The following is a 15,178-nucleotide window of genomic DNA, read 5'->3' on the forward strand; positions in this document are numbered from 1 at the left end:
AACATTTCTGAGAAAATTATGAGGGAGAGAGAACAGAAGATCAGCATGAGGGAGTGTTTCAACTTACATTTAAGATGGTAGTGAGGTAATTCACTCTCATTATGGTAGAAGACTACATTAGAAAGTCTACTAGACTTCTTAGATTCAGAGTAAATTATTGATTTAAAAAATAAAATAAAATAAAATACTACTGTAACTGCATTTTAAAATAACACCTATGTATATTTTTCCTCTTTGCGGATCTTACACCATTTATTTTTTCAGGAACTTTGTAGTTCGCTTTTAGGTTCAAAATGATCCTATTTATTCCTGGGGGAATTCTGCACCACTGCACATGTGCAGAATTCATTCCCACACAGAACTTTTTTTTCACTTTAGAAAATATAGTCTGCTGGAGAGGTGCTGCAGTTACGCCTTTCACCCAACAGGGGCTCAGGGGCTGCTGTGGCACCAGAACAGAGAGCAGCCACTCCTGGGCAGGAACAGCCCCAGCTGTGGATAGGGAAGGGATGAGGCTGTGTTCCTCACAGCACCCTGCCTGTGAGGCCGGGTCAGGAGGCATGGGATATGGGGGGAATGGGCAGTGTAAGTCACATCGAGCTGCTGGGGGGTGTGTGTCACAGACTGGGATTCAGAAGGGCTAGTGGAGAGCATACAGGGGTGGGAGCTGAATGGGAGTGAGGGTGCAGGGACACATGGGGACAAGAGGGTGCAGGGACACATGGTGTTGGGGGGGAGATGGGATGGCTGAGTGGGGGTGGAGGCACACATGGGGACAGAGACAGATGTGCCTGACTGAATGAGAGAGGCTAGGGGTCAACCAGGCTCTGCATGGGGGAGGCTCAGTGACAATTCCCTTCCCCAAAAAACCCCAAATATATTTCTCTCACCCACAGCCGGGCTCTTTCCCAGCAATTAATATGCCTACTAAAGAATCTATTTGTCAAAAAACATTTCCTGAATCTTCTTTTTTCCTATATTGTTACAGACATACTTGCCCACATGTATTTTGAAATAAATTACTAAACTAATTAGTTTGACAAATAAAATATGCAGAATTTTAAAATATTGTGCATAGATTTTTTTTTAATTTTTGGTGCAGAATTTTTATTTTTTTGGTGCAGAATTCCCCCAGGAGTACCTATTATTCTCCCTTCAATAAACAGGCTTAGAATCAAATTGACCCTTTATATTGTTAGGAGTTATGTGATTCAGTATGGTACCTGGAGTTGCTCAGAAATCTTAAAAGTGATTAGTAACATTAAATAAATATTCTTCTTAATTAATAAATATAACCACACTTTTGAGCTACATAAAAAAATCCAAGAACCACAAACCTACAACTAGTCTAATTTTACTTACCAACATTGTACGTTTCTCTTCATCTCCTTTTCTTTCTCTCTTCTCATTTTTCTTTCTAAATATCTCTTGAAGCTGCAAAACAAGCCATTTTTATCTTCTGATTCAGGAACAGAGCTACTATGTACGTAACAAACAGTGCAGAATTGCCCGTGTGTGTCAATATGTCTACATACACAGAGCTGTATACATACATACACATGCTGTAAAAAGTTTAGCTATTAAATATAGTTTTAACAGAATTATCATTTTATATGACCAGGGATAGATAAATGTTCCAAAACTGTACTACCTTATACTCAGACTCTCACCTTCTAATCTCCAGCTCTCCTGACCCCCTTCTCCTCCATATCAAAAGGCAAAAATAACTGTTTGTTTTTAAATAAAATACCAAGTAAACAGCACCCGTAGGGAACACATATTTTAGAGCAAGGGCTCAGGGTCCTCAGAATTTTACATCATTATCATCGTTTTAGTATTTGAAACTGGACGAGACAAAATTCTGGAGAATACACTGTTGGGAATAATGCTTCAATCCCAAAGTGATGGACCAGATGACCTAATGGGTTTTTTCCTATCTACAATTTCTATAATTCTATGAAAAGTTACATCTGTGTCTCTTACTCCTACCCATGAAATAATTACTTCTGGTAAAGAGAGCAGAACTCGTGGCTCATGACCAGGAGTTATCTGGTCATTCTATTTGGTCTATTCTATGGACAAGCTATCAGTGTTGCAATGCTACTGTGCCGCAAGATGAAGGAGCAGGAGTGAAGCTCTCAATCTCAACCAGCAGTGGCCAAAGTAGCAGCACAAAGCCCTCAATCTTTTGAACAACAGAAAAAGAATCACCTCTATACTATTCTCTGTTTTGATAGTCTGCAAAACAAGCATCTGAGATAAAAAATCAGATCTGGATACTTTGTGTAATAGCACAATTAATCTTAAGGACAATGTTTCTGTGGTCACAGGGTACAATAAATTAATTACATTAATTTCATCACCTGAATGTGTAAATCAAGAAAATAGATCACTTATCATCAACTACTTAGCAGTGATAGTTCCTGAAGAGTGAAACAGTATGAATTTTCCATTTAAATCTGTATTAACTTTCAACTTCCATCACAATATAAAGCCAAAAATCATAGTAAAAGAAGAATCAAATCTGCTTATATCAAACCTCTTAAAAAGGATAGCATAATACCCATGCATAGTTATCTAAATATTTATAAAGTCCATTTATATATTATGTCAATCATATATTAGATATAGTCAACTGCAAAACATAGATTAATGCAATATTACGTTTCAGAATGTATAGGCTAAACAGCCAAGAAATGCAAAAGTGTTCCTATAGCAACGTTAACTAGTCTATGTTGCACATTTAAGATATGTAGTATTTTGGTTTATTATTTACATTGATGAAATATATACCGTCATTTATAGAAAACTATATATACAATTTAGACAAATTAATGTTGCTGTGAAAACCTTAATTTATTTATACTAAACATGGGAAATAATTTTCCTGTCCCATGAGAATTTGAGATTTCAAAACATTTTCTTATTCCAAATTCAGATGAAAAGTCAAAATTTCAGTTTTAGCAAACTGATAACCTGTCTTTATTATAACACAATCTGTCTAACAAGTAACTCATTTGGTTATATGATGGTTGAAATACCACATAGTTGGCACTCATATACTATACACTGCATAATTAACGTAATTATACAGTTAAACTGACGTATATAAAGTGTAATAAACCTTACTATTAGTGTGATATCATGGTTTTCAGCACTTTTTAAACAGTTTATAGTATATCATATACAGTGCCCAATTATGCCCAAGATTTGCATTGCGTCTCTCAAAAGTTTGTAATATTTTATGCCCTATAGGTGCTGTTGATATGCTGGCTGTTATGTTTCCCCGTACACAAAGCACAATACACCTTTTAAATCTAGATAATTTATTTTTTCAGATTAAGGAAAACACCAGAGCCAGATTTGTATATGCAGTCCAGATTCTACTCATTGCTTGAGTAGCAGAAAACAGCCACATCCTGACTGCAAGTGGCTAATTGAGAATTCCTCCACGGGAGGGAAAGACAGAGGTCTCACCCAGTACAATACTGATGGAGTGACTACTGAACTCTAACTTCTCCCCATCATCAACTTCTTCACAGGGACTATGTCAGAACATTGCTACACTTTGCCAAGTCTCACCTGGGCTATGCATGCATAAGGTTCATAGCCAGTTTACCTCAGTTAAAGCCTAAAGCTGGAGCGACTATGGCTTGAGAATCAGAGAGCTAAAACTGACTCCCTGATGGCCTGCTTGTCACAGGAGGAGAGGTGCAGATCTTGGCACTGAGAAGAATCTAGCCCATAAAGTCCCATAAGAAGGAAACAGAGACAAAGGCCAAAAGTGGGAGAACTTAGCACATTACACAATGTGTTAGCATTCTACTGTTCAAAGAAGACATATCAGAAGTCAATTTATTAAATACAATTTATTCCAAACTCTTGCTAGAATAAACAGCACTTTTGAGTCTTGGGAAATGATTCTTCAACAGGGGAACTCTCTGTTTGCAAGAGACAACAGCAGCTTAATTCCTTTATTTACAGTAGTACCTCGAAGATACGGACACCAGAGTTATAGGCTGACTGGTCAACTGGACACCATGTGAAACCAGAAGTAACAAATCAGGCAGAAGCAGAGATTAAAAAAAAAAAAAAAAAGCAAATACTGTACTGTGCCTGTATTGCATCTTAAAGGTAGAAACATCTGAGCTGCCTGTCCCCAACCCCATGAGCAGGGCAGCCATTTACAGCAAGATGCTGGGGCTGCCAGCCCACAGCAGCCGGATCCAGCAGAGCAGGAACAGGGCTGGGGTCTGTGCTGCTTTCACCCCCGCCCCGCCCGGAGGGATGTGCTGTTTTTACTCACCCTCCCCCAGCTGGCGGGAACTGGCTGTTTTTACTCCCCCCTCCACCAACAGGACACACACACACACACACACACACACACACACACCTGCTGCTGCTGCTTGGCCTTGAGAGTCAGCCGCTGGATCTGCAGCCCAAGCTGCCCTTTGTTCAGTTACAAACACTTCAGTTACAGACAACCTCCATTCCAGAGGTGTCCATAACTCTGAGGTTCTATTGTAGTATAACAGTGAAGGTGCACCAAAAATCAATATTTTACATATGCCTACCAATGTGCTTCACAGATGACATATTGTTTCAGCCCATATATCCATTCACACTTTGGTTTAGCTAAGACTAGCACAAATTATACCAGTTATTATGGTGGAGGTTTTGCCTGCTAGAAATTACACGGAGCCAGTGAAGGCCCTCATCCTGTAATACACTATGCACAGGAACTGCACATGGGAACAGTGATAAACCCAGGATAGAATCAGGGACTAAGCCTGTCAGCCATTTAGTCGTAAAGTAAAAAAGCATTTCAGAGAAAATATATTAAAACAATTAAAAAAAACCCTATGTGCATGCTAATAAGCTTAACAGGGATGACCCCTGATTGGCGTCAGTCCTTCCAACCCTTCCCCAAGGATTGGGACCCTTCTCTTGGACAGAAGGCCCTGTCTGTTTTCCGGAACATAATGAAGCCCCTGAGTCAGCTTAAACTCAGGTTAATTACCTAAAGTCCTTCCTTTGTCTTTGGCCTCTGGAGAACCCAGTGGAACTAGCAGGGATGGCGAGTTATATGAGCCCATGGTGCCCATGCTCTAGCAAATTCGGGGCCCAGGGGCCCCGCTCCACCAATGTATGGGGCCGGGTTTCTCCCCAGGCCCTACCTGCCGCCCTCACGTGCCTCCCCAAGGGTATCCCAGACCCCACGTGCTGCCCCCGCACGTCTCCCCAGGTCCCATAGCAACCCTGCTTCAAGCGGGTGGCTGCCCCCTGCAGCTCTGCGCTGCACTCCGCAATGCCAGGTCCTGGCATCAACTGCTGCCGCAGGGTCCTAGTGACCCGCAGCCACTAGTGCCAGTGCAGGCTGACCCAGCCCTTACGCCTCACACAAAGACCCTTCGCTTTCCAGCAGGACCATCCACCAGCACAGGGGGCCCCCCCTATCCGCAGTCACTGCTCCTGCCCCATGCTGGGCAAGGGGCAGCCCAATCCCCCACCCCCAGTGAGGCTACAATGAGGGACAGCAGCAGGGGAGGAGGCACACACGTGATGGCAGCCCCCCCCCTGCACCCACCACAGAGGAGCTGAAGGGGATTCCTGGACCTGAGAGGGGCCCTAAGAGCAGTGACAGTGGTGTTAGGTCAGTGTACTGTCAGGAATGGAGAGGGAGGTCCCGCCCCAGAGCTCGCTGCTGCCGGTGGGGAGAGGACTGGGGGGGAATCCTCGTCTCTGGCCCCAGCCGAGGGCAGCCTGCCTGCACCCCAAACTCATCCCTGGCTCAGCCCCACCCCACCCCAGAGCCCGCACCCCCTGTACTCCGACCCTCTACCCCAGCCCTGAGCCCTCTCCTGCACCAGGAACCCCTCATCCCCAGCCCCACCCTGCAGCCCTCACCCCAGCACCCCTGTTGGGGGGTGGGACTTGGACCCGTTTTGGGAACCACCAATAATTATACAAACCTGCCACTCCTGTGAACTAGTATAGCTGAGCCTCCCCAGGACGTGGTCCCTCTCTGGATGTGTTACATCTTGAGTGAGTACTCAATGACACTCCACTGTTCTTAGTTCCTGGAGGGCTGTGGTTACTCTTCCCCCATGGAGTTACATACAATCCCTGGCCCACAATGATACATAAACTTAATACAGTAAGAGCTCCCAATGATATTGCAGGAAATTGTCATATTTGTCGCAACACCTAATCCAAAAGCTCTAGGTGCCCTGCCATTATTTAAAAGTACAAATTATTCAGACCCCAGTCAGCCTTGCCACCAACATCATCCAGGTGTAATAAAATCACTAAAGGCCCAATTCAGCAAATCACCTCAGCATGTGCTTCACTGTAAGTCTTCGCCTGAAATCAATATTATTTAAACACACTGTAGTTCTTTGATGAATTCGGACCTTAATGATACGGTGGGGCTAAGTGGCACAACAATATCTCAGTTCTACCTCAGAGCCTTTCCAAATGGTCCCCAAAATAGATTGGCCTTGCAGTATGTCATGAAAGTCAACCGATTCAGGTTATTTTGGATCAAGTGGGGAAATAAACGACAAAGTCAAGGGGCCACCTGGAGAACATCCTGCCACAAGCTCCCTCATTGTTATACCAAAGTGTGTCTAGCTCCAGTAACTGCCGATCACAGCTATGGCAATATTAGCCCAAAAGGAATTTTATTAGAGAAATTTATTAACAACAACAACAAAAGGAGTAGAAGGGAAATGACAATTCAACTTCAAAGCACAGCATGCAGTACATCTATGCACCATTATAACTAGTTGACATTTACAGTTATTTACCATTTTATGCAATCTCTCATTTTCATCAAGAATTTAAACATAAAAATAGAATGATAGCAAGATTATGTCAAAATACTCAGAAACTGATCAAAGGGCAATATCTAATATACATACCACTAAGAACTCCTTTTTGTCGACCATCTCATTGCCATCAGTATCAAACATGTTGAAAGCTATTTTAAAACCTGCATGAGGCTCTGCCAGAAAAAGAATACGACTGTCAATTATTTGCAAAAAGTGATGATAAAAGTTTAACCTTTATGAATATAAACCGAATATTTTAGACCAGATCCTTAATCAGTATATTTGTACATATAAACAGTATATAACTGACTAACAGCAGCTAGGGATCTCACCTTATACATTTGTGTCACTTTCAACATTTCAGAAACTTAATGCACACCTCAAAGTTCATAGATTTAAAAAAAAAAAAAGAAAGAAAGAAAAGAAAAAGGGTAAAACATCTTGGAGCAGTGGCTGGTTTGGTATTGAGGAGGGAGAACCAATCACACATGGCTATTCCCTGTTGTCACCTCCTGGGGGTTGGGCCAATGTTCCTCCCAGAGTCATTGTGGAAATTGAGGCAAAACCCATTATTTGTGAGGGGGGGGGAAGAGGGGTGCTGGGGTGGTGGTGGCTGTGGTTATGTGCTTACAGTATTAGGAGATTTAAAAATATATATATTTTTACAATACTGCTTAATTGAAGTGAGGATCAGCTGTGGCACTGAAGTCCAAATAGTGATTCCAAAAAGATATATATCTGATTCCCCATTTCTGATCTGAAAATTATGTTGATTGGAATGTCAGATAAATAGAGACTACCATGTTGCTGGCACAATGCAACACAATGCATCTTAATTCAGAGCCAGCTTTACTCAGCAAAAACGCACACAGTCAATCCATTTGTACAACTTTTGCTTGTAAAGGCATGACCCACCAAAATTAGTTAATAAGCCCCCGCAAACTTATAAGGTTTTTGCAATGATGAAATATCATCCAAATTTTAATTTATAATCTGGTTACCATTCAATTTTATAAAAACTGACTTCTACTAACCAGGAACAAGAACTTGCTAAGGACAATAAGAGAAACAACAGACTGTCCAAGGTGAAATCCTGAACAGCGTTAGGTGAGAAGTGACAGTCTTAAAGACAACCTTATCTTTGTGGAAGAGAGTAAACAGGCTATCTTTTAAAATACCCTACAAATCACTCATTGCTGTCTTTAAAAGCTTTGGAAACAGCCAGAAGAAATGACATCTTAAAAGAATACAGATAAAGACTAGTAAAGACTAAACAAGAGAATTCAAAAGCCAGGCTATATTAGAAGCTTATGTAATAAACCTTTTAAAAATCTAGCAATATCAAAGTAAGCAAACAATTTAGTATCTTGTGAATTATAGCAAAAAAAACCCCAAACAAACGGGGCAAGAAATGATATTTAAGATATCACTCACAGAACAGATTTAACAAGGAAATGTATTTAGAGGACACAAGGAAAAGGGAAATAGGGACAAGGCAAGTAACAGAATCTCAAGACCAGGAGTAACCAAGAGCTGTAAAGCCTTCTTCTGTTTAGCACTGTATTACTTATGTTAGGCTAATAAAAGGTGACACACATGCACTCTCCCCCATCCCACTGAGCTCTATTATATTTCAAAAGCCTGGCAATTAAATATAAGGGGACAGATTCACCGTATGTGTAACTCCATTGACTTTTATAAGAATTAATGTCTCACCTGAAGCCAGAGAGTATCAAATGACTTGGAAATAATAATAAGAGGCTAACAGAACATTTTGGTATACCGAAGTACCAGTAATTTATTAACCAGAGAGGGTCAGAGAATTACGAATACCATTTCCTTTCAACTTCTAAATGCCAAGGCAACACTAGAAAAAAAATGGAGACTAAGATGTTAAACGAATCCTTCAGAGAATCTTCCAATACGATTTTCCTTTTAAAATATCAAATGACATTTTTATTAAACTGACTGGCCAAAAGTTTGGTTGGGAAAAAAAATAGATCTCCCACTGACTAAAGAGATGCTACTAAGTGCCCTTGGTAGGACTTAAAGCTACCAACTAAAACAATCCATACTCATGTTCCCTGATATTGGCAAGAGGAACAGCTGACAAGCCAATTTAAAGCCCAGTCCTATGGCCATACATTCCATCTCTATAAAAGGTATGCAATGATTGCATTTACTACACATGTACACTATTATTCTAGGAGGTCTCTTTAGTACTTGGAAGGAAGAGTTGAAAACCCAGTCATATTAGCCTGAACTCCAAAGTTTATTACATTATTCAGTTTAGTAATAATTTCTTGCCTTTACATGTGGCCCTATGCAATGATGGATTAAAGCCCTCTTCTAACTCTGCCATTACATAAAAATGGCACCAGCTCATAACCTCCGCTGTTTGGATTTTGAAAATTTCAGTTTAACTTCTACCATTCAGACAATTGAACTATTTTATTCTTCAATCAAAAAATGGATAAGGTACCTCTCATTTCATTTCTTACCTATAATAAAGAATCTAATTTTTGGTCAGACACTAGTCCATTTTATGGATATTATCTGTAATGGAAAACAAATTCAGGGAAGCTCCTCAATCAAAATATTCTAGAGCAGGGGTAGTCAATAGAAGGACTGTGGGAAAAATCCAGATTGCTAGATGCCTTTGACCAGATCACAAAACTCTGGGGAGCCGTGAGTAGTTAGTGTGTGTGTGTTTGTGTGTGTGTGTGGGGGGGGGGAATCTAGTGCAGGTAGAGAGAGGAGTGATTGGCTGTGTGCTGGTGGGTTCGGAGGAGCTGGCGCCAGGGGCTGACTTGTAACTGGGGGGTGGGGCAGGTGCCCCCCTGCCCTCCCTAAATGAAGCCCCACCAGGTGCACTGGAGTTCAGAGCTTCAATCCCTGCTGGGAAGTACTGGGGCTTCAGTCCCTGCTGGGCACACTATTGTTCAGGTTTCAGTGCCCCCCCCCCAAATTACTAGTCAGCGCAAGGCGCCTGTCGGGCTCCTGCTGTCAGCACTGGGTGCCTGCCAAGGCTCCATTTAGGGAGGTCTGTGATCAGAGAAAAAGGGTTCCTCAGCAAATAGTATCTTAGGTAGTCCATAGCCCACTTCACTCTTTCTCAGTGATGAATACACTTTCTTTCTGGAGAACAGCTTTCAGCTTATATAGAAAATGGGGTTTTCTTCTCCCTTAACTTCTTATGAAAGAAGAGCCCCTAGCTCTACATCTGAGGTATCAGTTTCTCATATAAACCTCTTTGAAAAGTCTGGATTAAAAATAACTGGGTTCTGACATATACAACCCTGTGTACATGATTTCATGCTTAAAGTCGAGAATTCTTGCATGAAATACCCAAATATATGAAGCACTGTTGTGGTTTTTGTGTTTGATTTTTAAATTCCAAAAGATGACAGTTTTAAAAGCCTACTATTTGAAGTTAACAAAACTTCTAAAACTAGTTTGTACATTTTTAATTTACAAATCTAAAATCTCAAACAAATGTGTTAGTTATGGAAAATCTATACTATACATAATTAACTCTAGTACAATCAAACAATTACACCTTCTACATTCTTCTATATTGTTTTTCCAGGTAGAAGACAAAACAAATATTTAATTTTGTTGGTATTTGTTGTTTACAAATAAATGTTTGTCTCAGTTTCAACAGATTTTCTAAAACTGTTTAAGCGGATATCATATATGGATTGAAAAATAATATTTACAATTTATGTATCTCTCTCCATCTTCAAAAGTCCTTTATAAATGTTAATAAATTTATCTAACAATTACGCAGCAATTTCAGAGGACTGAGATTATACACTACAAACTGATGTTCAATTAAACTGATGTTCAATTAATCTGATAATCCTTAATCTCTCATTTTCAGTAAAGGGTGCCTTATGTAATACAACACTTCAATTGAAATGTTACGAGATTACACTGGGATAATACAGTGGCCAAGTTATATGGAAAAGATGCACGTGATTTTTCCCCATATAATTTATATAATTTTTGGAATAAATTCAGAATCTTATATAATATACAAGAACATAAAAATGGCCATATTGAGTCAGACCAAAGGTCCATCCAGCCCAGTATCCTGTCTACTGACAGTGGCCAATGCCAGGTGCCCCAGAGGGAGTGAACAGAACAGGTAATGATCAAGTGATCTCCCTCCTCCCAGCCATCACCACCCTCTGACAAACAGAGGCTAGGGACACCAGTGCTTACCCATCCTGGTTAATAGCCTTAACCTCCATGAATTTATCTAGTTCTCTTTTAAATCCTGTTATAGTCCTAGCCTTCACAACCTCCTCAGGCAAGGAGTTCCACAGGTTGACTGTGCGCAGTGTGAAGAACTTCCTTTTATTTGTTCTAAACCTGCTGCCTATAAATTTCATTTTGTGGCCACTAGTTCTTATAGTATGGGAACAAGTAAATAAGTTTTCCTTATTCACTTTCTCCACACCACTCATGATTTTATATACCTCTATCATATGCCCCCTTAGACTCCTCTTTTCCAAGCTGAAAAGTCCTAGCCTCTTTAATCTCTCCTTATATGGGACCCGTTCCAAACCCCTAATCATTTTAGTTGCCCTTCTCTGAACCTTTTCTAATGCCAGTATATCTTTTTTGAGATGAGGAGACCACATCTGTACGCAGTATTCAAGATGTGGGCGAATCCATGGATTTATATAAGGGGCAATAATATATTCTCCGTCTTATTCTCTATCCCTTTTTGAATGATTCCTAACATCCTGTTTGCTTTTTTTACTGCCGCTGCATACTGCATGGACATCTTCAGAGAACTATCCACGATGACACCAAGATCTCTTTCTTGAATAGCTGTAGTTAAATTAGCCCCCTTCATATTATATGTATAGTTGGGGTTATTTTTTCCAATGTGCATTACTTTACATTTATCCAAATTAAAGTTCATTTGCCATTTTGTTGCCCAATCACTTAGTTTTGTGAGATCTTTTTGAAGTTCTTCATAGTCTGCTTTGGTCTTAACTATCTTGAGCAGTTTAGTATCATCTGCAATCTTTGCCACCTCACTGTTTACCCCCTTCTCCAGATCATTTACGAATAAGTTGAATAGGATTGGTCCTAGGACTGACCCTTGGGGAACACCACTAGTTACCCCTCTCCATTCTGAAAATTTACCATTTATTCCTACCCTTTTCCCCCTGTCTTTTAACCAGTTCTCAATCCATAAAAGGATCTTCCCTCTTATCCCATGACAACTTAATTTAGGTAAGAGCCTTTGGTGAAGGACCTTGTCAAAGGCTTTCTGTAAATCTAAGTACATTATATCCATGGATCCCCCTTGTCCACGTTTGCTGACCCCTTCAAAGAACTCTAATAGATTAGTAAGACATGATTTCCCTTTACAGAAACCATGTTGACTTTTGCCCAACAATTTATGTTCTTCTGTGTGTCTGACAATTTTATTCTTTACTATTGTTTCAACTAATCTGCCTGGTACTGACGTTAGACTTACCAGTCTGTAATTGCCAGGATCATCTCTAGAGCCCTTTTTAAATATTGGTGTTACATTAGCTATCTTCCAGTCATTGGGTACAGAAGCTGATTTAAAGGACAGGTTACAAACCATAGTTAACAGTTCCACAATTTCTTGGGTGAATGCCATCTGGTCCCAGTGACTTGTTACGGTTAAGTTTATCAATTAATTCCAAAACCTCCTCCACTTAAAAAATTGCAGTGAGTTTTTTTCAGAATACTTACTTGTTAAGATACAAAGAAGAAACAGATATTCGGTGTAGGAAATCAAACCTAGAGACAAAAAAAAAGTGTCATGTCATGTCTCTAATGAGCCTTCATTTGTCAAGCTTGAAAAATTAGACTTTTCTTTCTTTTTTTTTTATTAACACATATATACGTTACAGCTGGGCAAAATTGTTCAGATGAAACTATTTTTCAGTCAGAAAGCAGATTTAGGTTGACATTTTGCAAATTCATGTAGATTCCAGCAAATTGTTTCAGTAAACAAAAAACAAAAAAAGAAAAATTTCCCAAAAAGTCAAAATGAATCATTGCAACATTAACAAAATGAAATCTTTTTCAGGTAAGATTTCACACAGGGATCTAGGCATTATTCACAAAAAGGGGGGGCACTGTCACCCCCCCTTATAACCTGTAGTGCAATGGTTAGGGTACTCATTTGGGAAGTGGAAGACCCAGGTTCAAATCTTCACTCCAGACCAGGGACTTGAACCCAGGTCTCCACTCCTTCTAGGTAAGTACCATAACAACCAGGCTATTGGGTATTCTAAAGGGGGGGGGCTCTCTTACTCTGTCCTGTTGAAGCTGTTCCACTTTTTATAAAATACTTGAACAGTCATTGAGGGGGGAAGAGTGAAAATGAATGACTCTATAGCCTTGTACTCAGGACACTCACCTGGGAGAGAGAACATCTACATTCCAATTCCTGCTTCAATGAATATTTCTTTATACAAAATGGAACAGCTTCAAAAGGAGAGACTGAGAGAGCCCCACACTAGAATAGGCAGCCAATAGCCTGGTGGTCTAGGCCCTCTGCTCCAGACCTAGGCTGTCCACATTCCAGGTTATTGCTCTAACCCAGTGGTTCTTAACCTGGGGTGCACACATCCCTGGGGGCGTGAGATGCCCTTTCTGCGGGTGCAAGACATGCCAAAAAGATTTAGAATGTAAATCATGAAACACACAAATTAAGCACAAGCACAATTTTTGATAAGGGGTGCAAGAACATATTTTGAGAACCAAAGGGGTGCAGGCTGCAGTAAAGGTTAAGAACCACTGCCACTGGAGTAATGGTTATAAATCACCTCCTCCTGTTTTCCAAACGTAGCCTTTCATTTTCTTTAACTTTTAGAACAAGTTAAAAAATATCCAAAAGGTTTTGTTCAATGTGAGATTAACTTCCGATATTTTGGAACTGTCAGAAAACCAAAATCTCTCTCTCACCAGCGGAGAGTGGTTTGTAGTCCAGGTAAGTTGCTCTACAAATACACTGCAGCCTTACTACTAAGACACTAGGTAAAACATAGTCTCATCTCTTGAAAGTAATGTGTATGATGCATTACACCAAGTTTTTCCAAAACTCCAACTATGACACATGGGAGTATCTTATGGTAGTATACAAAGGTTTCACATTACAATTAAAACTGTGTTCCCTCCTGATGTCAGCTGTTTAAATATGTTCAAGCTTGGGTCATAATTTTACTAAATCTTAGTACACATATCTTGTTAGGAATTTTGATTCTCACATTGCTTAACAATACACAGATTTTAGTATTTAGCTGCCTCTGTGTATACATACATATACTCTAATTATGGTTTGAATTTTACATTCAGCTCTTATTAGATGAGCTTATAAATTTTACTTAAATACTGATTTTTAAGGCTTTGTTAAAAAGTATAATGTCTGAACTATTTACTGATTTAGCTATATATGAAGCACCTATTCTAGGCCTCTCAATACTTTTGCGATATGTTAAAAATCCAATCACAAAAAATTCTGAACTAGCATCTGGTTCTTATTGCAGAAAATTAATCAGAGTTGAACTCAACATCCATATTATACGCCCATTATCACAAATTGCACTCCTTCTTCCCCAAAAGCCTAGGTAAATAGATAGTCTTGCAGCGTGCCCAGAAGGTCAGTGAATTAGGGGTATTCTGGACTCTTTTCAAAATGGGCTGCTTAAGGAACAATTATTGCCTTGAGGGTCTACTGGAAAGGCTTCAGCTCCATTAATCTTTAAGGACAGACCATCAAAACTGTTCCTAGTCCCCAACATGATAGGAGGGGCACTATCTCAAAAACGTAGGAGTTATGAGTTAGTCTATAATACTGGCCAAACTTCAAGGCCCAGATTTTTTCAAGTATTTAAGTGCTGCCTGAAGATGCAGCTGCCTAGTGGGATTTTCAAAAGTGCCTAGACACCTAACTCCCATTTATTTATATGCAAGTTAATCACCTGTGTGCTCCTGAAAATCCCATTAGTCTCCTATCTGCATCTTTAGGTGCCTACATACCTTTAAAAATCTAGCCCTAAATGATTAACTTCCAATCCCAAACCAAACACCTGACTAGCTGTGAGAGTTGAACCAGGAACCACCTGGAATTTTTTCATGGTCATCATAGTGGCTGTGAAATCCAAAGCTCATTCCAACAATTTGTCATCCATACACATGTTAAAATCACTAACTGCCATTAGCCTTGGTACCACCAAGGTGGGTCAGCAGCTCACATGGACAATTTGCATCACATCCTGAACTTATTCCAACTCAAATGCATCCTGGGAATCGCACAAAATGAACATACTGTAATCAATCTAGCC

General features: G+C 40.1%; 1 protein-coding gene across 9 annotated transcripts in view; it reads right to left on the minus strand.

The window, feature by feature from the left end:
* The window catches only part of MICU3 (mitochondrial calcium uptake family member 3), a 120,396-nt gene that overhangs the window by 55,008 nt on the left and 50,210 nt on the right, over nucleotides 1-15,178 (minus strand). For all 9 annotated transcript variants that reach the window (XR_005598630.1, XR_005598631.1, XR_005598629.1 and 6 more), the window contains exons 5-7: nucleotides 12,579-12,626; nucleotides 6,924-7,006; nucleotides 1,363-1,434 (exon numbers count right to left, since the gene is read on the minus strand). Coding sequence is in view for 6 of the 9 variants with exons in the window: in XM_039539137.1 (XP_039395071.1) it covers nucleotides 1,363-1,434; nucleotides 6,924-7,006; nucleotides 12,579-12,626 (203 nt within the window). In the remaining 3 variants the exon portion in view is untranslated. The remainder of the gene's footprint in view (nucleotides 1-1,362; nucleotides 1,435-6,923; nucleotides 7,007-12,578; nucleotides 12,627-15,178) is intronic.

The sequence above is a fragment of the Mauremys reevesii genome, linkage group 5 (genome assembly GCF_016161935.1).
Source record: "Mauremys reevesii isolate NIE-2019 linkage group 5, ASM1616193v1, whole genome shotgun sequence".
Lineage (NCBI taxonomy): Eukaryota > Metazoa > Chordata > Testudines > Geoemydidae > Mauremys > Mauremys reevesii.